Raw genomic sequence first — 25,741 nt, 5'->3', positions numbered from 1 at the left:
AAAGGTATTACAGTAGGTTCGAAACAATATAAATTAAAAGTCTATGCTGATGATGTAGTTCTGACATTACAAGATCCAGACTCCAGTGCAGTCAAAGCACTGAAGCTGATACAAGAGTTTGGTCAGGTAGCAGGATTTAAATTAAACAAGAGCAATACCAAAGTAATTGAGAAAAATCTGGATAATGAAGAAAGGAAACTATTACAAGAAAAAATGGGCCTAGACTTTGTGAAAAAAGTTAAATATTTGGGGGTGAACCTGTCTGGAAAAAAATTGAACTTATATAAAGATAATTATGAGAAATTATGGAATGAAATTAAAAGAGATTTAGAGGTATGGTCAAACCTAAAATTGTCATTAATGGGCCGGATTTCTGTGATTAAGATGAATATGCTTTTCCTGTTTCAAGCCCTCCCAATTATAGATGATGTGAAATGCTTTAAAGAATGGCAGAAAGCACTCTCTAGATTTATCTGGCAGGGGAGGAAACCCAGAATTAAATATAAATTACTAACGGATTCTTAAAAAAGATGTGGATTTTCCCTGCTAGATTTAAAAATCTATTTTGAAGCTGCTGCACTTTGTTGGATTAAATAATGGATGCAATTAGAAGATACAGATCTATTAGATTTGGAGGGATTTGACAATGTGTTCGGTTGGCATGCATATTTATGGTATGACAAGGTAAAGGCCCATAATGCATTTAAAACCATGTAATTAGGAAATTGTTGTATAATGTTTGGATAAAATATAAATATCTCTTAGAAAGAAAGACGCCCAGGTGGCTTTCACAAATGGAGGCAAAGGCCCAGAAAAAAATTTAATATGGATACCAAATGGTTAAGATATTAAGATTTATTAATAGAAGAATCATAGAATCATAGAGTTGGAAGACACCACAAGGGCCATCGAGTCCAACCCCCTGCCAAGCAGGAAACACCATCAGAGCACTCCTGACATATGGTTGTCAAGCCTCTGCTTAAAGACCTCCAAAGAAGGAGACTCCACCACACTCCTTGGCAGCAAATTCCACTGTCGAACAGCTCCGTAGAAGTAGCGATCGACTCTCAGCACAGCGCCAGCTCCCGTCCTGCTCCGAAGCCCTTTGCAGAGCCTCTTTGACAGTTTGGGGGGGGCGCAAAAAGTGCCCGCCGAGTCCCACGGCCACAAGCTTCTCCCGCCTGTGGTTTTTTAGAAGGGTCCCCCGCTTCGCTGCAGCGGTGGACCCGATTTCTGCGGGGCTTCTCCCTCCGAATCAGAGGGAATCCGCCATTACCGATGGCGCCGCCTCCGGAAGTTGATTTATGTTTATTTGTCGTGTGTGTGTGTGTGTGTGTGTGTGTGTGTGTGTTTGTTTATAATATTGTGAAAACTAATAAAATTTTTGAAAAAAAAGAGAGAGGCAGAGATGAGTCAGGCTAGTGAAGGAGCCAGGGTGTCTCCCTCTCCTGCTGCGACAAGCTCCCCTCTCCTGGTGTCTCCAAGGACCAGAAGAGGGATGAAGAGGGAGGAGCAAAGAAGGGTGATTCAGTGGAGTTTCATTCCTTTTTTATGGTTTTATCTAATGCTGTTCTGATATTATGTTAGTTCACTTGGCGCTCTTGGAGGAAACAGATTTTCTAGATCCATTTCTAATCCAAATTTAGGCCCATTTTGGCACACCAACTGCTTGGGTCGCCCTGTATGATGATCTCTGTCGGCAGACAGACAGTGGAAATGTGTCTCTGTTAATTCTCCTTGACCACTCCTTGACTTTCTAGGTCATCAAGACTGCATCCTCCACCCTTCCCCTCCACTGCAGGAGGGTGGAAGAGTCTCTCAGCCTTCTGCACCCATAATTGTTGTCAACATCATCATCATGATTATTATTATTAAATTTCTATACCACCCTACACCCAAAGGTCTCAGGGCAGTTCACATAAAATATCAAATACATTAAATGAAAACAAAACCAACAATCCAATAACTCCTGGTTGAAAAGGAATGTTTTTGCCTGGCGCCTAAAGGTGTATACTGAACATGGGTGGGAAAGGTCCCCCCAAATATTTTATTTGAGGGTCCAATAGAAGTTGGCACCTACACTTCTTACCTATTGTTTCCCTAAACTATTTTAATATCAGTAAACATTTTCTTCTATTTTGAGACAGAAGCCTTGGCAAATAAAGAATATTCAGAATCTTGGTGTAAATCATGAAATTCTATAAGGAGTTAAATTATTCAGGGGCGTTATTCTTTCACTTACAAGCAGGCACCATACATTTGCGTGAGTCCTCACTCTCCCAGATGAGCCCCCTGAGAGAGGGGGGAGGGAGGGAGGGAGGGAGAGAGAGAGAGAGAGAGAGAGAGAGAGAGAGAGAGAGAATGTACACATGCACACTTGGCTTTTCCTAAGAGTCTGGGTAAAAGTTGGATCCAGTACATATAGATCATAAAGAGGAAGCAGGAAAGACTATCACTCTTTCAAATTCCTCCTCCAGCTCTATGCACTATTCAAGGGAGAAAAGAGGTAATCCGTCTATTTGCACAAGAGAGGATTTCGGTGTGATCCAGTGGGGCTTTTCTCATATTCATTTTTTATTTTATGAATATTTGGTACAAAATTCTTTCTCAAATATTTGTGTCACAAAATCGGTCTTAAGATAGCTTGGATTCTAATTACAATTCATCAAACACCCTCTCATTTGCATGACCCATATACAAATGATTATAGTGTTAAGTTGTATTACATGACTTGCAATCACATTCCAAGGCTATTAGCACATGGTATCACACCCCTTGTTGCTTATTTGTTTTTAATAACTGAGCATATATAAGCAGAGAGTACTGCTGATGTCTCTGAGGAAAGCAAAAAGCCCTTAGAGAAAGAGAGTTGAACCTGACCAGGCAACCTAGAAAGAATTAAGGAGAAAGAGACAACAAGAGAAGGATGGAGATACGGGCACTTTTGATTGCTCTGCTGGTGGTTCTTCTGATTCTGCACTACCTGAAACTGCTCTGGTCAAACAGGCATTACCCTCCAGGTCCTCTCCAGCTTCCTCTCATTGGAGCCATATGGAGCTTGGGATTGAAGATTCATGAAGATACTCTCATTAAGGTACTTACATCTTAGTTATAATTCAGTCTGATTTCAGCAATTGCTTTATCTATTTCCCTCAACAATTGTGATATTTCAGCTTAAACAATAGCATCAAATGGTAAATGGTAAATGCCATAAGCCTCCTTTGTAAGAAACTGTAAGATATACAAATAATAGGGATAATACAAAGAATATTATTATTAATAGTGAAAAGCACAAAATCATATAAAAGTTGAAAATATGCATTAAAAACTACTGATCAAAAATATTTAATGTATACTCTTAAACTGAGGAAGGAGGAGAGAACACCCTCAAAGAAAGAATGGTTTATGAAAATCTTGGAATATGCAGAGATGGCAAAAATTGATAAAAGATACTGATCTAGAATCTTTTAAAGAAGATTGGAAAACATTTGCAGCCTATATAAAAAGTTATTTCCCATCTGTAAAGATTACAGCATGGTTTGAAGTGTAAGAAAACAGCAGAATATATTAAGAAACATGTTGAAGAGGATGAAATTAGATAAGATGGAACTTTAAAATGCAATTGTATGTAATTCAAGTTATAAACATTGATGTTGGTTGAGTGGGAAGTCACTTGATTTGTTGAATTGGAAAATAATAATAATAATAATAATAATAATAATAATAATAATAATAATAATAATAATAATATTTATACCCCGCCCATCTGGCTGGGCCTCCCCAGCCACTCTGGGCGGCTTCCATAGAAACCAAAAATACAGTAAAATCACACGTTAAAAACTTCCCTGAACAGGGCTGCCTTAAGATGTCTTCTGAATGTCAGGTAGTTGCTTATCGCTTTGACATCTGCTGGAAGGGCGTTCCACAGGGCGGGCGCCACTACTGAGAAGGCCCTCTGCCTGGTTCCCTGTAGCTTTGCTTCTCACAATGAGGGAACCGCCAGAAGGCCCTTGGCGCTGGACCTCAGCATCCAGGCAGAATGATGGGGGTGGAGACGCTCCTTCAGGTATACTGGACCGAGGCCGTTTAGGGCTTTAAAGGTCAGCACCAACACTTTGAATTGTGCTCGGAAACGTACTGGGAGCCAATGTAGGTCTTTCAAGACCGGTGTTATATGGTCTCGGTGGCCGCCCCCAGTCACCAGTCTAGCTGCCGCATTCTGGATTAGTTGTAGTTTCCGAGTCACCTTCAAAGGTAGCCCCACGTAGAGTACATTGCAGTAGTCCAAGCAGGAGATAACCAGAGCATGCACCACTCTGGCGAGACAGTCCGCAGGCAGATAGGGTCTCAGCCTACGTACCAGATGGAGCTGGTAAACAGCTGCCCTGGACACAGATTTGACCTGTGCCTCCATGGACAGCTGTGAGTCCAAAATGACTCCCAGGCTGCGCACCAGGTCCTTCAGGGGCACAGTTACCCCATTCAGGACCAGGGAATCCTCCACACCTGCCCGCCTCCTGTCCCCCAAAAAACAGTACTTCTGTCTTGTCAGGATTCAACCTCAATCTGTTAGCCGCCATCCATCCTCCAACCGCCTCCAGACACTCACACAGGACCTTCACCGCCTTCACTGGTTCTGATTTAAAAGAGAGGTAGATCTGGGTATCATCCGCATACTGATGAACACCCAGCCCAAACCTCCTGATGATCTCTCCCAGCGGCTGCATGTAAATGTTGAAAAGCATGGGGGAGAGGACACAACCCTGAGGCACCCCACAAGTGAGAGCCCAGGGGTATGAACACTCATCCCCCGCCATCACTTTCTGAACACGGCCCAGGAGGAAGGAGCGGAACCACTGTATGACAGTGCCCCCAGCTCCCAGCCCCTCAAGACGGTCCAGAAGGATGTTATGGTCGATGGTATCAAACGCCGCTGAGAGATCCAGCAGAACTAGGAAACAGCTCTCACCTTTGTCCCTAGCCCGTCGGAGATCATCAACCAGTGCGACCAAGGCAGTTTCAGTCCAATATAACAATATAATTGTTGTATAACAAATATAACTTTCTAAATAGAAAAAAGAATAAAATATTATTATATTAAAAAATAGACTGACCACATAGGTCCTCAGCATTCATTCATGACAGCCTCTCAACATGGAATTAACCTGCAGGTGATATTCAGTTTCTTAAGCCTGGTGTCAGCGATGTTGCTTCACTGACAGGGAATGAGAATGCAGGCATAGAGAGCAAACATATAAGAGTGGTATGCAGAGGGAAGGGAGAAGCAGCAGGGAGCAGCCATAACTTGAGCTCTGGACATACGGAAGAAGCTGCAGAGGGGAGGGAGACTGAAGCTCTTGTGTTAAGTTGAAATATCCAACTGCAGTTTTTGAACACATCTTTCCTCTCCTCTCTTTTGACCCTAATGGTAGCTGGCAAAGCAACATGGAAATATTTTCACCCTATGGATGGGACATCAACCCATGGTAGTACTGTCTGGATTCCAAGCAGTGAAAGAAGCGCTCACTGACCACTCTGAAGAATTAGACGAGCGACCAGAGACTCCTTTCCTTAGGACTATGGCAAAAGGAAAGGGTAAGTAGTGAAGAATAAGAATTTCTCCTGGTATTTTCCCAAGAGAAAATGTTTAAAGGGCTATCCAGAGCAAAGGTTCTCTATTATTGTTGCACTCAAGAGGAAATGGGTTACCTAGGAGTGAACAACTAGGGGCTGAGGCCCTTTCAGTGTCCCCCTAAAATATCTGAGAGGACCACCAGGCTCTCTCTAAGTTCATGACAATTGCCATTCTATTTTTTTCCCCAAATTTTTTTATTGGTTTTTACAATATCAACAACAAACAAAAACATGAGACAAACAAAACATAACAAACATAAATCATAACCTTATTGAAAATAACAGTTATTTGCTTTGTAGAACGACTTCCTCGTTTCCCCTTAGTTGAATTTCATTGCATACTTGCCATTCTAGTGGTGGGTGTCAGCCGCATAAAAATAATAATAAATTTTATTTATACCCCACCCTCCCCAGCCAACTCCAGATATAAAATAATTGATTGAAATACAACTTAAAAAACAAGATTAAATACATTAAAATCCAGCCTCATTTCAGCAGAAACTCAAAAACTATTTTGGGGATGAAAATGTCAAGTCTGATTGAAAAAAAAAAATCCAGACAGGTCCTATGTGGGCCAGAAAAAAGCCAGGGAAGTCCCCAAGTAGGAGTTCTATCACAGAAGGAGACAGGGGAAAAGAAAGAGGAGGAGGGGATCAAGTTAATTCCAAGCCAAAGGCCAGGCGGAACAACTCTGTCTTACAGTCCCTGCAGAAAGAAATCAGATCCTGCAGGGCCCTGGTCTCATGAGACAGAGTGTTCCACCAGGCCAGAGCCAGTGTTGAAAAGGCCCTGGCTCTGGTTGAAGCCAATCTAACTTCCTTAGGGCCCAGGACCACTAGGGTGTTGCTATTTATTGACCTTAAGTTTCTCCTTGGGGCATACCAAGAGAGGTGGTCCCATAGGTACGAGGGTCCTAGGCCGTGAAGAGCTTTAAAGGTCAAAACCAGCATTTTTAATCTAACCCTGTACTCCATCGGGAGCCAGTGCAGCTGGAAAAGCACTGGGTGAATATGCTCCCACGGCAGGGACCCCATGAGGAGCCTCGCTGCAGCATTCTGCACATGCTGGAGTTTCTAGGACAGCTTCAAGGCCAGCCCCGCGCAGAGCGAATTACAGTAGTAAAGCCTGGAGGTGACCGTTGCATGCATCACTGTGGCCAGGTCGGGGCGGGAAAAGTAAGGGACTGCTTGATGTGGTGAAGGTAGAAAAATGTCACCTTGGCTGTTGCTGTAACCTGCACCTCCATGGAAAGGGAGGCGTCAAGGATTACACCCAAACTCTTAACGGAAGGCAATGGCACTAATTGGTCCCCCACAAGAGAAGGCAGTTGGTCCCTCATCCCCATGCCATCCTGACCCAGCCATAGGACTTCTGTCTTCGAAGGCTTTAGTCTCAAACGGCTCCCATGAAACCATCCAGCCACACCTTCCAAGCATCTGGTCAGTGTGTCCGGGGCCGAGTTGGTGTGGCCAACCATCAGCAGATAGCGCTGAGTGTCTTCAGCATATTGGTGACAACCCAGCCCAAAGCTCTGGACAATCTGGGCGAGGGGGCGCATAAAGATGTTAAAAAGCATTGGGGAGAGGATTGCGCCCTGTGGCACTCCACACCAAGGAGTGGCGTGGCAACATCTCCTTCCCTGGCGCCACCCTCTGTCCCTGACCAGAAATAAAAGAGCACAGCTATGCCCTGCATCCCCATTTCGGCGAGGCGGTGGTCCAGAAGATCATGATCAACTTTGTTGAAGGCTGCTGACAAATCTAAGACTATCAGCGGTCCCGACGTGCCTCATAGAATCATAGAGTTGAAAGAGACCACAAGGGCCATCGAGTCCAATCCCCTGCCAAGCAGGAAACACCATCAGAGCACTCCTGACATATGGTTGTCAAGCCTCTGCTTAAAAACCTCCAAAGAAGGAGACTCCACCACACTCCTTGGCAGCAAATTCCACTGTCGAACAGCTCTTTCTGTCAGGAAGTTCTTCCTAATGTTTAGGTGGAATCTTCTTTCTTGTAGTTTGGATCCATTGCTCCGTGTCCCCTTCTCTGGGGCAGCAGAAAACAACCTTTCTCCCTCCTCTATGTGACATCCTTTTATGTATTTGAACATGGCTATCATATCACCCCTTAACCTCCTCTTCTCCAGGCTAAACATGCCCAGCTCCCTTAGCCGTTCCTCAGGCCTTTGACCATTTTGGTTGCCCTCCTCTGGGCACGTTCCAGTTTGTCAGTGTCCTTCTTGAACTGTGGTGCCCAGAACTGGACACAGTACTCCAGGTGAGGTCTGACCAGAGCAGAATACAGTGGCACTATTACTTCCCTTGATCTAGATGCTATACTCCTATTGATGCAGCCCAGAATTGTATTGGCTTTTTTAGCTGCCGCGTCACACTGTTGGCTCATGTCAAGTTTGTGGTCAACCAAGACTCCTAGATCCTTTTCACATGCTCTCAAGCCAGGTGTCACCCATCTTGTATTTGTGCCTCTCATTTCCCCCCCCCCCCAAGTGCAATACTTTACATTTCTCCCTGTTAAAATTCATTGTTTGTTTTGGCCCAGTTCTCTAATCTGTCAAGGTTGTTTTGAAGTGTGATCCTGTCCTCTGGGGTGTTAGCCACCCCTCCCAGTTTGGTGTCATCTGCAAATTTGATCAGGATGCCCATGAGTCCATCATCCAAGTCATTGATAAAGATGTTGAATAAGACCGGGCCCAAGACAGAACCCTGTGGCACCCCACTAGTCACTCTTCTCCAGGATGAAGAGGAACCATTGATGAGCACCCTTTGGGTTCGGTCAGTCAGCCAGTTACAAATCCACTGAGTGGTAGCATAGTCAAGTCCGCATTTTACCAGCTTCTTTACAAGAATATCATGGGGCACCTTGTCAAATGCCTTGCTGAAATCAAGGTAGGCTACATCACTGTGTTCCCTTCATCTACCAGGCTTGTAATTCTGTCAAAAAACAAGATCAGGTTAGTCTGACATGACTTATTTTTCAGAAATCCATGCTGACTATTGGTGATCACAGCATTCCTTTCTAGGTGCTCACAGACTGTTTGCTTAATGATCTGCTCCAGAATCTTCCCTGGTATTGATGTCAGACTGACTGGGCGGTAGTTATTTGGATCCTCTCTTTTCCCCTTTTTGAAAATAGGGACAACATTTGCCCTCCTCCAGTCTGCCGGGACTTCGCCTGTTCTCCAGGAATTCTCAAAGATGACTGCCAGTGGTTCTGAGATCCCATCTGCCAGTTCTTTTAATACTCTTGGATGCAGTTCATCTGGCCCTGGAGACTTGAATACATCTAAACTAGCCAAGTATTCTTGTACTATCTCCTTAGTTATTCTGGGCTGTGTTTCCTCTGCTGAATCATTTGCTCCAAATTCTTCAGGTCGGGCATTGTTTTCTTTATCGGAGAAGACTGAGGCAAAGAAGGCATTGAGGAGTTCAGCCCTTTCTGTGTCCCCTGTTTGCATTTCACCATCTTCTCCTCTGAGTGACCCCACTGTTTCTTTGTTCTTCCTTTTGCTACGAACATACCCATAAAAACCTTTTTTGTTGCTTTTAACCTCTCTAGCAAGCCTGAGTTCATTCTGTGCTTTAGCTTTTCTGACTTTGTGTCTACACGTGCTGGCTATTTGTTTGAATTCCTCTTTGGTGGTTTCCCCCCTTTTCCATTTTTTGTACACATCCTTTTTTAATCTTAACTCAGTTAAAAGTTCTTTAGATAGCCACCCTGGCTTCTTTAGGCACCTTCCATGTTTCCATCTCATTGGTATGGCCTGAAGTTGTGCTTTTACTATCTCCCTCTTAACAAACTCCTACCCATCATGAACTCCCTTTCCTTTTAGTATTACTGTCCATGGGATCTCACCCAGCACTTCCCTAAGTTTTATGAAGTCGGCTTTCTTAAAGTCAAGAAATTGAGTCCTAGTATGCTTGGCTGCTCCTTTCCGCTGTATAGTAAACTTCAGAAGAGCATGATCACTCGCGCCTAATGATCCGTCCACTTCTACCCCACTAACCAGGTCATCAATATTGGTTAGGACCAGATCTAAAATGGCTGTTCCTCTTGTTGCTTCTCCCACTTTCTGGACAACGAAGTTGTCTGCAAGGCCAGTGAGGAATCTGTTTGACCTTATGCTCTTGGCTGAGTTTGACATCCAGCAAATATCCGGGTGATTGAAGTCCCCCATTACTACTATCTCCCTTCCTTTTGCATGCTTGGCCATCTGTTCCAGGAAGGCATCATCTATGTCCTCCGTTTGGCTTGGGGATCTATAGTAAACTCCCACAATGAGGTCCCTGTTATTCTTCTCTCCCTTAATTTTGACCCAAATGCTCTCACTTTGGCTTTGAGGTTCTAAATCTTGGATCTCTTCACAGGTATACACATCCCTGACATACAACGCCACTCCTCCTCCTTTCTTGTCTGGTCTGTTTCTCTGAAATAGATTGTATCCTTCCATTATTACATTCCAGTCGTGGGACTTATCCCACCAGGTTTCAGTGATGCCTATTATGTCATATTTAGTTTGCTGTACCAAGAGCTCAAGCTCATCTTGTTTATTACCCATGCTTTGCGCATTAGTGTACAGACATTGAAGTCCATTAATCATTCCCCCGTGTCTCTTATTTAAGGATTTTTTCCTCCCACCACTAGGTCTGCGTGCTGTTTTCTCCATTTGGTCTATGACATTTGGATGATCATCTTCATCAATTGATAGACTCCTACCTTCAGGAGCACTGTCTCCCTCCCCCACATTAGTCAGTTTAAAGCCCTCCTGATGAGGTTTCTGAGATTTTGGGCAAAAACATTCCTCCCAACCGTTGTGAGGTGCAGCCCATCACTTGCCAGAAGTCCATCTTCAAGAAACTGCAGTCCGTGATCTAAGAATCCAAACCGTTCCTGTTTACACGATTTGCGAAGCCAGCTGTTCACTTCCACTATTTTCCCCTCTCTCCCTGGGCCACGTCGTTCAACTGGGAGGACAGATGAGATGACAATTTGTGCATTTAATTGCTTCAATTTCCTGCCCAGAACCTCATAGTCTCTTTTGATCTTCTGGAGGCTATTGCTTGCAGTGTCATTGGTTCCCTCATGAACCAAGAGGAAGGGGTATTTGTCAGTGGGTTTTATGATTCCTTGCAGTCGTTCAGTTACATCTTGGATCTTAGCCCTGGGGAGACAGCACACTTCCTGAGACATCTTGTCAGGCCCACAGATCACTGCTTCTGTTCCCCTCAGTAGGGAATCCCCTATCACCACTACACGCCTCCTCTTAGGTTTGGTCGGGGTTCTTCCATGATCTGTCCGTTCCAAGGTCGCCTGCACATTCCCTGAGGACTGACTTTGCTGCTCGTCTTCATATACCTGATCGACTGTAATGAGGGAGAGATCCTCAAATGGAGTCTGCTCTTCATCTTCCATGCTAGGGGAGAGGACCTCAAAGTGATTGTGTATTTCTAAACAATCAGAGCGAACCCTGGGCCTCCTACTTCTTTGAGTCGCGTTTCTCCATATATCTGGCTCCTGTGTTGGTGAACTAGCCTCCTTCTCAGGAGAGTCCCCTTTCTCCTCCTTGGTGGAGACGGTGTGCTCTGTTGCTTCCAAGAAGAGCTCCAGCTCTCTAATTCTTTGGAGTGTAGCTACACGTTCCTCCAGTTGCTGGACTTGGTCTTTTAAGAGGACAATCAACATGCAATTGCTGCAGGTAAAGCTGCCTGCAACCTTTGGCAAGATGGCAAACATTGTGCAGGAACCGCAGGTGACTGCAGCTGTTCCCTCACTCTCCATCTTGCGAACGTGTCGTTGGGAGTGGCTACAGCGGTCCTCCATCATAAGAAGCGTGCAGACAGGACAAATAACTCCCCCCCAAAAAACCCTAGGTCTCCCCCAACAAATGTTTGAGACTAGCTCCTCTAAATCTAAAAGATGGATCAAACTGCACGCGCCTAGCGGCACGCGCCACTACCCTGCGAGCTCTGATAAGCTCCTCCCACAGCTAATCACCTGCCTCATAAGAAACCCTGCCCCCTCTGACCTTTGCACAGGGAGAGCAGCTAATCAGCCACAAAGAAACACACACACGAGAAAACCCTTTTTGCTCCTTCAGCTGCTGCCCTGTGAGCTCTGATAAGCTCCTCCCACAGCTAATCACCTGCCTCAACAAAAACCCTGCCCCCTCTGACCTTTGCACAGGGAGAGCAGCTACTCAGCCACAAAGAAACACACACACAAGAAAACCCTTTTTGCTCCTTCTTCAGCTGCTGCCCCACAAGCTCTGATAAGCTCCTCCCACAGCTAATCACCTGCCTCAACAGAAACCCTGCCCCCTCTGACCTTTGCACAGGGAGAGCAGCTAATCAGCCACAAAGAAACACACACACGAGAAAACCCTTTTTGCTCCTTCTTCAGCTGCTGCCCTGCAAGCTCTGATAAACTCCTCCCACACCTAATCACCTGCCTCAACAGAAACCCTGCCCCCTCTGACCTTTGCACAGGGAGAGCAGCTAATCAGCCACAAAGAAACACACACACACACACACACACACACACACACGAGAAAACCCTTTTTGCTCCTTCTTCAGCTGCTGCCCCGCAAGCTCTGATAAGCTCCTCAATCCAGTTGTCTACGGAGATTATCTGCTAGGGCAACCAGAGCTGTCTCGGTCCCAAAACCAGCACAGAACCCGGACTGAAATGGATCTAAAGCCGATGTTTCCTCCAGAAACCTACCAAGCTGTTCAGCAACCGCTCTCTCAATTAGATATGGAAGATTTGAAACTGGGCGGTAATTTGATAAATCTAAAGGATCTAGTGAAGTTTTCTTTAAGAGCGGACACATCACTGCTTCCTTCAGTTCCCCTGGGAATGTCCCCGTGCCAAGGGACAAATTGATAATTTTAACCAGGGGGATCCATACAACATCTGGGCACACCCTAATCAGCCAAGACGGGCACGGATCAAGGAGGCAAGTGGTGGGCCTACCAGCTCAGAGGAATCTATGCACATCAGCAGGGAGTATCCGATCAAAATGATCCAACACTGGGCCCGAAGACTGTCGAGGGGCCTCCAGTTCTGTCACTGTATCTAAATTGGCAGAGAGGTCATGGCGGAGCAACAGGACTTTCTCTACAAAAATGTTCACGAACGCCTCACAGCTGTGAGTCGAATTTATGCTTAAATTTGGTTGTCCTCCTAAGGATGTTATTGACCTAATTATTCTAAAAAGTTTTGCCGGGTGAGAGCTATCGGATGCAATGGAAGGTGCGAAGCAAGATTTCTTAGCAGCTTTCATAGCGATCTCATAGGCTTTCATAAGCATCCTATAAGATGTTCTTGAGGCTCTGTCACGAGTCCGTCGCCATGCTCGCTCTAGCCGTCTGTGGTCCCACTTCATTTTTCGGAGCTCCTCAGTAAACCAAGGTTTCGGCGGGGTTGCAGAGGGTGCTTATGCGTGATCTTATTGATGGCCGCCAAGAATTGATTATTCCAGTCCTCGACAAGGTCATGTAATGAGTCATCAGGAGAAGCAGAGTCCCGCAAGGCCTGACAGAATCTATCAGGATCCATCAGCCTTCGCGGCGAGCCCAAATAGGCTCGCCACTCAAGCAAAGGAGGAGCGGGAAGTCAATCTTGGCTTTCAGAGTGCAGTGATCAGATCATGTCACTTCCACAGGGGGGAGTATGATCACATCTATGCCAGCACCAAAGATCAAATCCAGCGTGTGGCCTGCTTGATGAGTGGGGCCCAAAACAAACTGGGAGAGCCCTAGTGTTGCCATGGAAGTCATTAGGTCCAGAGCCTGTGAGGAGGGGGCAGCATTGGCATGGACGTTGAAGTCTCCCAAAACCAATAAGCTTGGGAATTCCAAGGTCCAGCCTGCCGCCACCTCCAGCAGGTTTGACAGGGTGGCTGCCGGTGTGCTGGGTGCTCAGTACACCAGCCAGACAGCCAAGCTCTCCTTGGTGCCCCACACGAGACCAACACATTCAATGCCAGAGATCGCCAGTGCTGGCAGAGCTCTGAAAGAGCAATCCTCATCACTGATTATGTGAGGTGGGGCTCACTTGCCCCCTTCCTCATATTTTATTCAAGTGGCACCCCTGATGGATTGCAACTAGCAAGTCCTTTGTGGTTCGATTCAACTGCAGGTAGAAGTTTGTTGCCTGTTGCAATTGTAATGCATTTACTATCCTGGCCCTCAGTGCTGGATGAAGAGCTTGAACTCAAAGTTCTTTCTGCTGAAGGCTTTGATGCCTACATCTGTCTGAATCCTGGTAAGATGGGGGCATGGTGGTTGGAGTCTAGTCAATTGTTCAGTTTATTGGTATGAAAGGGGTTCAACTCCCCCTGAGAGAACAGGTTCATAGACTAGAGGTCTCCTGGATCCATCTTAGCTGCTAGAGGCCCAGGTGACCTTAGTGCCTTCTGCCAGCTTCAGCTAGCAAGGCAGCTTTGGCTAATAAGACAGCTAAAGTGGTTTCTGGATCAGGATAGCTTAACTACTGTCATCCATGTTCTGGTTACCTCCAGGCTGATTATAGCAATATGCTGCATTTTGGGCTGCCCTTGAAACAGTGGCTTGACTGCTCATGGGGGCAGGACATAGCCAGCATGTTATGCCACTTGCTGACAATTAGCTAAGTTCAAGGTGCTGGTTGAACAAACAGCCTATACAACTTGAGATCAATATATCCCCTTCCAATAAGCTTTTCAGTTTAGATCTTTTTTAAAAAATTATTTTTTATTCAATTTCCATTACAAGATTTAAACCTACATTTTCAATATTATCACAAATACATAATTTTGACTTCCTTCAGCTCATCCGCAAATCTTCCGTTTTCTAATCTTCTATCCGCAATTCTAAATTTAACATTGCCTTTTATTTTAAACAAACCTATTCCTTTATTCCCTTTTTTTACAGTGTTTCTAATATTATTTCTTCACACAGCTTCCTGTAAACCCACAAACGTTATTTGCGTATCACAAATGCTTTTCATATAGTCCACAAATTTGCTCCAGTCCTTGGTAAACTTGTGATCTCGTCGGTTTCGGATCCTTCCTGTTAGTTTATCTAATTCTGCGTAGTCCATTAATTTCATTCTCCATTCTTCTATCGATGGTAATTCTTCCTGATTCTATTTTTGGGCCAGTAGTATTTTTGCTGCTGATACTGCATATAAAAATAATTTATGGTCCTTTCTATTTATTTCATTTCCAACCATTCCTAACAAAAAAGCTTCTGGTTTTTTAACAAATGTATATTTCAACATTTTTTTTAATTCATTATATATCAGTTCCCAGAAGAATCTCACCTTTTTACACTCCTACCACATATGATAAAATGTTCCCTCTTTTTCTTTACATTTCCAACACTTATTACATACTTTATACATTTTTGCTAATTTCACTGGAGTGATATACCATCTATAAACCATCTTCGACTTCCGGAGGCGGCGCCACCAACAATGGCGGATTCCCTCTAATCTAGAGGGAGAAAGCCCCACAGAAATCGGGTCTTACTGCTGCAGCGAAGCGGGGACCCTCTCGAAAACTGCAGGCGGGTGAAGCCTGCGACTGTGGGACTTGGCAGGACCTTTTGCGCCCCCCCCATCGGTAAAGGAACCCTGCAAAGGGCTCCGGAGTGAGACAGGGTACTGGCGCGGTGCTGAGAGTCAATCGCTACTTCTGTGGAGCGAAGCTGCACAGCTGATGTCGGAGAGCGCTGTCCTCTTTCCTGTGACAATTCGGCTCTTAAACAACAACCCGTGAGTAGGACAATTGAAAGATCGGGAGATCAAAGGAATCGCCCCTTTGATCAAAGGAATAAACTTGAATTTGGCACCAAAGCGGGAAGGTGTAATCAGGAAGTCCGCCTTCCGCTTTTTGTAAATATACTGAAGCAAAGATTTTACAAGCTAAAAAGCCTGGAAAATTGTCTTTAAGATTGAAATTTCCTGCATCTACAACCATCAAAACCCCCCTTGACAGCAGGAGAAAAGGGGGGAAGAAATTTTGACTTTTTAATCCTGCAGAGAGAGTGAAAGAATACAAGTTTCCATCGTCCCAAACCTGGGGACGGAATGTCAGGACAGAAATTGTCGGTGATGCCTATTAATTGAAACGGAAAAACTATTGACAGATAGAACTAAATGGGAAATAAAATAATTCTAATGCCGCTTTCTGCTCATTTGCATTACATTGAAAGGAAACAAAGTATTTGAAAATCGAAAGTAAATTTCCCTTTGTTGGATACATTTTAAAGATGGACGTTAAATAGTAATTGTATCCCCTAGAGGGAGCTAGCCAGTGTGTTTGTTGCAACTTACAGGGAAGATATAACAGCTGTGAATCAGACCGTGGGACCAGCTATTTGACCTTGACAGAAATGAATAGGGAGGAAGGTTTACTTGCTGCCCTTGGCAAAATAAATGCTGTGCTGCAGCAGCTGGATGAGAAAGTGACTTTGATGAACCAAAAGTTGGATTGTATATCTGCTGCAGCTAGTAAAGATGAACTAACAGGAAACGAAGTTAAAGAAACCTTACAACAACCAATTCAGGAAACTGGTTTAACAAGGCAAGTTCAAGGGCAGAGGATGATGGAAGAGGTTGCGATTGCACCTCAAAAGATACAGAGACTCAAAATCCTGCATGACCAAAAGCTGCAACATTGGAAGACTGAACTTGGAGAACATCTGCAAAACTTTGGAGTTAAGGAAGCCTTTAGCTCTGGTCGGATTGTGAAACAAGTGGATGATTATTTTTGGAACAACTACCTTTTGGATTATAAACCAAACATTGGGGAGTGGATTACTGGGGAGTGGGACAATCTGATAAAAGAAAATGGAGAATATTACTGTATGGAACCCCCCGGAGATTCACTCCCCAAGGAGAAAGGGAAGAAAGTATGCAAGAATCCAACAAGGGACAAGAATGTGTGCAAGTATAAACAGGAACAAGAAAACCTGCAGAGGGGGCATAGAAGGGACCTGAGAGCCTCAGATATTAGAACACCCAATTGATGGACAGGATACAATGGTGTAAGGACTGACATTATCCAAAACCAGGAAGAAGGGACGTTGGATAAAACCAAAATGAGAATTTCTTTTTTATAAATCATTTTATTTTTGGAATTAGTGTAATACTAATGAAACACTAAAATGTGTTGGAAGGGTATTAATTGGCTTTAGCAGAAAGGTTTGAAGGAGTTAAGTTTAAATATGGTTTAAATTTCAAAATTTTAAGGTTTTGAAGGTAAGACAAGGTTAAAGAAATTAATGGTAAAATGAACTGTAAAATTTTTAAATGTTAATGATGTTGAAATGAAATGAAGCAGTTCTAGTAATAAGGTAAAATAAGAACTTGCAAGAATGGATTGATATTAGATGAAAATCTCAAGTTATAACATATGAGGATAAACAAGTAAGGGTAAATTAAGAGGGTATGAATTTGCTGAACCAACTTTTAAATGGAATACAAAAAGGGAGGTGAGAGGGTCAGGAAAATAAGTAAATGAATGGTAAGAAACTGAAAAGAGGGATTTTTTTTTTAATTTTTTATGTTAAATTTTGGTTTTTGTATTTTTCTTGGGGTTTTTTGTTGTTGTTTACTGTTCTGTAACTTTTTTCTTGTTAAAATCTAATAAAATATCATTTAAATATATATACTGTCAGAGCTGCCCGAGGTCCCAGCTCACAAAGGACCAACGCCAGTTCGTTGTTATATACAAAAGTCTTTATTGAAGTTCAGTTTCGATTTCAAAGCCGCGGCGCGCAGCTCTATGTCTCAAACTCTAGACCGCTGAAGCTCCGTCTGAATCTCCTCCCCCCAGACACCAGTTTAAGACTCTAGCCTTGCTCCACCTCTTCCATTGCTCTTTCCTCCTCTGGGTCCGCCTGTCCGCTGGGGTCTTGCCCTTTCTAGACTCTTCTGACGCTGAGTCCCCTGAGTCTTCCCCCTGCCTCCGGCGGGCTTTAGGACCTGGTTCCCAATCCGGGTTTTCTGCTGTCCCGCGCGCCTGTACATTCGAACTTGGCGCGTGCGCCCAGCCGGCAACCTTTCTCCTGACCATTACACTGCTCCTGTCACTGCTTCCCCCTTCGGGGAGGCTAGCTGGACCTGACTTCCCCTCCGTTCCCTCACTCTCCAATAGAGGCGTGGTCAGCCCTGACTCATCTTCTCTCTCTGCTGGAGCAGACGCTGGCCCTGATACATGGGACTCTTCCCCCCCACTACGCTCTGGTGGGGGAGCTGGTCCTGATCTCCCGCTGCTGCTTTGGGAGTCCCCGCTGGCCCCTTGCTTCTGGTGCATCCCCCTGGGACCCCGCTTGCCCTGGCCCTCGGCGCCCCCCTCTGGGAATCTTCTGATTCGCTGGAGAAGCTCATGGAATCTCTCGTGCCACTGTCATACTCCCCTACGCTGCCCTCAGATTCTTCCCCTTCGCTCTCCATTTCCTCTCTCCCCTGTGCCTCTGCTCCTGAGCCCTTGACATATATATATAAACCATCTTCATCATATTTTCTTTTAATGCAGTACAGGCTGTGAATTTTATCCTTTCATTCCGCAATTTAATCCACTCATCTAATTGTATATTATACCCAAAGTCTCTGGCCCAATGGATCATAACCAATTTTACTTCTTCGTCTTTCGTATACCATTCTAGCAGCAGTTTATACATTTTAGACAAATTTTTAAATTCATTACTAAATATCTCACTTTGAAACTTTGCTTCTTTTTCTGAAAAACCTCTCTCCTTTATCTCCATGTTAAACATTTCATTAATCTGATAGTAATGCAACCAATGGTTTACATGTTCTTTAACTTCCTCATATGGCTTTAACTTCTCATATTGATTTTCTTCACACTCATCACTTCTAATGGAGATAACCAATCAGTATTTTTGGTTCTAATAGTTTTTTATACAGATCCCAGACTTCCAAAAGAGATCTTCGAATGATGTGTTTTTCAAAACCTTTATGTACTTTTTTCTTAGCATACCATAAATAAGCGTGCCAACTAAATCTATTATCAAATCCTTCCAAATCCAACAATTCCTTATTCCAGTGTGGTGTAGTGGTTATGAGTGGTGAACTTGTAATCTGGTGAACCGGGTTTGCGTCTCCGCTCCTCCACATGCAGCTGTTGGGTGACCTTGGGCTAGTCACACTTTTCTGAAGTCTCTCAGCCCCACTCACCTCACAGGGTGTTTGTTGTGGGGGAGGAAAGGAAAGGAGAATGCTAGCCGCTTTGAGGCTCCTTAGGGTAGTGATAAAGCGGGATATCAAATCTAAACTCCTCCTCCTCTTCTTCTTCTCCTCCTCCTCCAATTTCATCCACTCCTTCAACCAACAGAGGCAAGATGCTTCATAGTATAGTTTCAGGTGCGGCAGGGCGAAGCCTCCTCTTTCTTTCGCATCAGTTAACAATTTAAATTATATTCTTGGCTTCTTTCCCTGCCATATATACCTTGAAATGGTTTTTTGCCATTCCTTAAATATCATTGCCCCTTTGACTACCGGAATTGTCTGAAATAAAAATAACATTTTCGGCAAAACACTCATCTTTATCGTCGAAATTCTTCCCCAAAAAGATAATTTCATCCTTCCCCACACCTCTAGATCTCTTTTTATTCCATTCCACATTGGTATATAATTATTTTGAAATAAATCAATATTTTTTGGGGTCACCCAAATTCCCAAGTATTTAACTCTTCTCACCACCTCTATCTCTGTCTGTTGCTGCATTCCATTTATCATATCTTGGTCCATATTTTTAGCAATCATTTTAGTTTTCTTCCTATTCAAAATAAATCCTGCCATTTGTCCAAATTGTTCTATTTCCTCCAGTACCTCCTTGACACTTTTTACCGGTTCTTCTACTGTTAATACCAGATCATCGGCAAAGGCTTTAACCTTATATTCATTTCGACCAACTGTTACCCCCTTAATTAACTCATTTTTCCTTACTGAACTCAGGAGTATTTCCAGTACCATGATGAAAAGTAACGGTGAAAGTGGACATCCTTGTCTTGTGCCTTTGGCTATTTTAATATTTTATGTTAACACATTATTTACTATCAATTTTGCTGTTTGTTCTGTATAAATAGCTTTAATTCCATTGAAACACCCTTGACCCACCTCCATCATTTCTAAAATTTTTAACATAAATTCCCAAGATATATTATCAAAGGCCTTTTCTGTGTCTACAAATATTAGCATAGCTTGTTTATCATTCCTGGCATTCAGATATTTTCAGTTTAGATCTTTCTTAGTTTTGCTTCTTTTCAGCCCTCGGTTCCTCTGGGAGGATGAGTGGAATATAAATGTAATAATAAATACAGTCAAACCTCAGATCTCGAATGCCTTTATTTTGGAATGTTTTGGCTCCCAAATGCTAAAAAACCCAGAAGTTTTTTTTAATGTTTTCTGAAAGCGAACGTCCAATGCAGCCTCCAATTTAGTGCAGGAAGCGCCTGCAACCAATCGGAAGCCATGCCTCAGTTGAATAGATTATGTTCGAGAACCAAGATTTGAAATAATAATAATAATAATAATAATAATAATAATAATAATAATACCATCCCCCTTCATGGATCACTGCCATGCCGTGGGGAAGGGGTTTGAAGTGGAGAGTCATAGTGGAGAGTTTTGACCAAACGTGATCCACCTGGAGCAGGAACCAGCAAGCCACTCCAGTACACCGCCAAGAAAACTCCATGGGCAAAGACAACAGGTACATAAAAGTTATGATGCTGGGAGATGAGCCCTTCAGGTCGGAAGGCGTCCAACATGCTACTGAAGAAGAGCGGAGGACAAGTACAAACCAAAAGGTCACTCAGTTGCGCGTATGCCTGGAAGCGAAAGGAAAGTCCAATGCTGTAAAGAAAAATATTGCATAGGAACCTGGAATGTAAGAACCATGAACCTGGGTAAGTTGGATGTGGTCAAAAATGAGATGGCAAGAATAAATATTGACACCCTGAGCATCAGTGAACTAAAATGGGCGGGAATCGGCAAATTCAGTTTGGATGACCATCATATCTACTATTGTGGGAAAGAATCCCGTAAAAGAAATGGAGTGGCCCTCATAGTCAACAAAAGAGTGGCGAGTGCTGTACTGGGATGCAATCTCAAAAATGATAGAATGATCTCGATACGAATCCAAGGCAGACCTTTTAACATCACAGTGATCCAAGTTTATGCACCAACTACTGGTGCTGAAGAAACTAAAATTGACCAATTCTATGAAGACTTACAACACCTTCTAGAAATGACACAAAAGAAGGATGCTCTTCTCATTATAGGGGATTGGAATGCTAAAGTAGGGAATCAAGAGGAACAAGTGGCAAGTTTGGAGATCAAAACAAAGCAGCGCAAAGGCTAATAGAATTCTGTCAAGAGAACAAGCTGATCATCACAAACACACGTTTCCAACAACACAAAAGAAGACTCTACACATGGACATCACCAGATGGGCAGCATCGAAATCAGATTGATTATATTTTCAGCAGCCAAAGATGGGGAAGCTCTATACAGTCAGCAAAAACAAGACCCGGAGCTGACTGTGGCTCAGATCATCAGCTTCTTATAGCAAAATTCAAGCTTAAACTGAAGAAAGTAGGAAAAACCACTGGGCCAGTAAGATACAATCTAAATCAAATCCCTTATGAATATACAGTCGAAGTGAGGAACAGGTCTAAGGACTTAGATTTGGTGGACAGAGTGCCTGAAGAACTATGGATGGAGGCTCGCAACATTATACAGGAGGCAGCAACGAAAACCATCCCAATGAAAAGGAAATGCAAGAAAGCAAAGTGGCTGTCCAACAAGGCCTTACAAATAGCGGGAGAGAGAAGGCAAGCAAAATGCGAGAGAGATAGTGAAACGTACAGGAAATTGAATGAAGATTAAAAAAAAAAAAAACAGCAAGGAGAGACAAGAAGGACTTCTTAAACGAGCAATGCAAAGAAATAGAGGAAAACAACAGTAAGGGAAGAACCAGAGATCTGTTCAAGAAAATTGGAGATATGAAAGGAACATTTCATAAAAAGATTACCATAATATAAGACAAAAGTGGAAAGGACCTAACAGAAGCAGAAGACATCAAGAAGAGGTGGCAAGAATACACAGAGGAATTATACCAGAAAGATGTGGATGGCTCGTAGTGTGGTTGCTGACCTTGAGCCAGACATACTGGAGAGTGAAGTCAAATGGGCCTTAGAAAGCACTGCTAATAACAAGGCCAGTGGAAGTGACGGTATTCCAGCTGAACTATTCAAAATTTTAAAAGATTCTGCTGTTAAGGTGCTACACTCAATACTCCAACAAGTTTGGAAAACTCAGCAGTGGCCAGAAGATTGGAGAAGATCAGTCTACATCCCAATCCCAAAGAAAGGCAGTGCCAAAAAATGCTCCAACTACTGCACAATTGTACTCATTTCACACGCTAGCAAGGTTATGCTTAAAATTCTACAAGGAAGGCTCAAGCAGTATGTGGACCGAGAAATCCCAGAAGTGCAAGCTGGATTTAGAAGAGGCAGAGGAACCAGAGACCAAATTGCAAACATGCGCTGGATTATGGAGAAAGCTAAAGAATCCCAGAAAGACATCTACTTCTGCTTCATTGACTATGCAAAATCCTTTGACTGTGTCAACCACAGCAAACTATGGCAAGTTCTTAAAGAAATGGGAGTGCCTGATGACCTCATCTGTCTCCTGAGAAATCTCTATGTGGGACAAGAAGCTACAGTTAGAACTGGATATGGAACAACTGATTGGTTCAAAATTGGGAAAGGAGTACAACAAGGCTGTATATTGTCTCCCTGCTTATTTAACTTATATGCAAAATTCATCATGCGAAAGGCTGGGCTGGATGAATCCCTAGCCGGAATTAAGATTGTCGGAAGAAATATCAACAACCTCAGATAGGCAGACGACACAATATTGATGGCAGAAAGTGAGGAGGAATTAAAGAACCTTTTAATGAGGGTGAAAGAGCAAAATATGGTCTGAAGCTCAACATCAAAAAAACGAAGATCATGGCCACTGGTCCCATCACCTCCTGGCAAATAGAAGGGGAAGAAATGGAGGCAGTGAGAGATTTTACTTTCTTGGGCTCCATGATCACTGCAGATGGTGACAGCAGCCACGAAATTAAAAGACGCCTGCTTCTTGGGAGAAAAGCAATGACAAACCTAGACAGCATCCTAAAAAGCAGAGACATCACCTTGCCAACAAAGGTCCGTATAGTAAAAGCTATGGTTTTCCCAGTAGTGATGTATGGAAGTGAGAGCTGGACCATCAAGAAGGCTGATCACAGAAGAATTGATGCTTTTGAATTATGGTGCTGGAGGAGACTCTTGAGAGTCCCATGGACTGCAAGAAGATCAAACCAATCCATTCTTAAGGAAATCATTCCTGAGTGCTCACTGGAAGGACAGATCGTGAAGCTGAGGCTCCAATACTTTGGCCACCTCATGAGAAGAGAAGACTCCCTGGAAAAGACCCTGATGTTGGGAAATTTGGAGGGCACAAGGAGAAGGGGACGACAGAGGATGAGATGGTTGGATAGTGTTTTTGAAACTACCAGCATGAGTTTGACCAAACTGTGGGAGGCAGTGGAAGACAGGAGTGCCTGGCATGCTCTGGTCCATGGGGTCACAATGAGTCTGACACGACTAAATGACTAAACAACAACAACAACAACAAAACTGTCAGAGACTGCATCTTGTGTGGGAGAGCCTACCAACCTGACTGCTTGCCAAATCTCTCTTCTCTCACACACCGAGGGACGATAGAGAGCAGAATGCATGGGCAAGTACCTGAGGGTGTGGACACAATGGGGGCTGGAGCAGCGGGATTGGGGGCAGGAGAGCCCAGGGGTGCCATAAATGAACTGCAGCAGTACAGCTGGCAGCTGAAATCACAGCTAGATTCCCTCACTGGGCCCTCGGCGAACAAAGACTGCATTTAGAGGCAGAAAGGACTCTCAGAGCCTGTAAAATGCCTGTTTCCAACCCCTCTAAGTACGCAGGTTACCTGGCGGACTATCTTGCCTTTAAAACGAAGCTCTCTATTTTCTTGACGTGAGAGCAGTGTATTTTAAGTCTGATAAGGAGAGAGTGTTAGGATATTTCCGTTCCATCTTAAAAAGGGAGCAGGTTGTTGTGTCACAGCCTGCGTATTTCCTGTTCACAGGATGTTTTCTGTTTTGTTCAATCTCTCTGTGCCTGAGACATCGAAGCAGGCAGTCATGTTTTTTCTTTGTTCTGACCAACGCTGAATAAAGTTGTAAATAATGCTCTGCTGAGTGCATCTTTTGTTGTGCAAACTCTGCTGAAAGAGCGTGCACCAGCCTTGGAATGTGACATGTTATTTCTGAGGCTTGATCTCTCTACGGGAGATCGATGGATCGTCCGGAGACGGCGTAGGGGCATGATGGCCTTTGTCTCCCTGGCAGTATCCCAACAACAGGTTTCGGGCCCAGATTCACGGCACTTACATGAGAGTAAGACTGTGACACTGCTGTGAAGTATGTGGGAAAAGCGAAAGTAAGGCTTTTCTGTTGCTTTTTTGTTGTCGCGGCAGAGAGACTGATGTCCGGCCGGCTAATTGGCCCGGGAGTCGAGCCAAGCAGGCTTCGTGATTTATGAGCTGCCGAGATAAGGTGTTTTTGAAGGCATAAAGGCTCACGGCTCAAGTAAAACCCTGGAATGGAGTTTTTCCAAGCCTCAGATGACGGCACTCAGTGCCCTAAGTTAAATGGCCAAAATTATAAGGCCTGGGCAAGCTGGTGTGAGAGCCTGCTTTGTCAGTTTGGAGTGTGGCATACTGTGTGTGAAGCCCCTCCAGTTCCTCTGACAGATAGATGGAAGGCCCAAGATTCAAGGGCCATAGACGTAATAGTCTTATCCGTCTCTCTGGAGGATATATCAACGCTGGCTGGCAACACGTCAGCACGTCAGATGTGGAATGCTTTGAAGGTAGCCCATCTGCCGGTAATCCCAGCCCAGAGTTTGATTGCATCGGAGGTCCTGGATGTTTCCCAGATCGAGAGAGATTGCAGGGATGCTGAGGGCACCGGTTGCAAGCTGCAGGGGGGAGCTGACTGTGATGTCATCCCAGGCAGCATTCCAGCCTCCAGGGGGAGCCAAGGAGTCGGCAGCTGAGAGCTCTGTTTCTCATGAGAACCAAGGTCATCCTCACAGATATACCGGAAGGCCAGAAGTAAACAGAGACAAAAGCCAGCAGATGGCCCAAAGCGAAAGGGGGGTAGGAAAGCCCACGCCAGGGAAAAACAAGGCTTTGTTAGCTGGCACTGCTTCACCGAAGGCCAAAGGCAAATTTGATGGCCAGGAGCAGGGGGGGCAAGCGGCAGCAGCCCAAGCCAGTGGAAAACAAGGTTCTGTTTGCTGGCACTGCATCCCCAAAAGCCAAAGGAAGATTTATTGTTGACTCGGGTGCTACCCGCCAACTATCAAAGGATCGGCACCTGTTTATCTCCTTCACACCTCAAGATGGAGAGATCCACCAGGCTGATGGAAAGACGTTGCAAATTGCAGGAGTCGGGAATGTGAGACTGGCAAGTCTGCACACTACCATCAGAGATGTACTTTATGTTCCAGATTCTGCAGACAATTTGCTCAGTGCCCCACAGCTGACTGGGCGTGGCTTTCAGATTTCCTTCAAGAGGAGCGTCTGTGTCATCAGGAAAGGCAAAGAGGACATTTTGCATGCAAAGTTTATGGATGGCTTATTCTTGTTGTGTTGCACAAACTAACAAAGTTTTTCATGCAGGATGTATTCACGAGGCACACAGAAGATTTGGACACATGTCTTGGCAGGCACTGGCGAAGATGCCTGAGTTGGTTCAGGGTTTGAACATCAAGCCCTGTAAGTTTCACATGAAATGTGTATCTTGTGCAGAGAACAAGGTGAAGGTTGCTCCCAAAGGCAAGGAGTCTAGCAGGCAGGCTTCCAAACGCTACCAGCTAGTCCACGCAGACCTGGTTGGTCCACTTGCGCCCTCTTTGGGTGGAGCAAGGTACTTCATGGTTTTAATTGATTATTTTCCCAGGTACATTCTTGCGTTTATGCTCGAG

At 44.3% G+C, this 25,741-nt stretch overlaps 1 protein-coding gene across 1 annotated transcript in view; it reads left to right on the top strand.

Annotated features, from left to right (window-relative positions):
* The first annotated feature begins 2,824 nt into the window (after nt 1-2,824).
* The window catches only part of LOC309342215 (cytochrome P450 2J2-like), a 48,375-nt gene continuing 25,458 nt past the window's right edge, over nt 2,825-25,741 (top strand). The window contains exons 1-2 of the mRNA XM_081862613.1: nt 2,825-3,094; nt 5,433-5,595. Of these exons, the coding sequence (XP_081718739.1) occupies nt 2,927-3,094; nt 5,433-5,595 (331 nt within the window). The 5' untranslated portion in view covers nt 2,825-2,926. The remainder of the gene's footprint in view (nt 3,095-5,432; nt 5,596-25,741) is intronic.

Source organism: Podarcis erhardii, assembly GCF_964252035.2.
Source record: "Podarcis erhardii genome assembly, chromosome: 5".
Lineage (NCBI taxonomy): Eukaryota > Metazoa > Chordata > Lepidosauria > Squamata > Lacertidae > Podarcis > Podarcis erhardii.
Note: the sequence above shows the minus strand (reverse complement) of the source record. Positions and strands in the feature narration are given on the sequence as shown.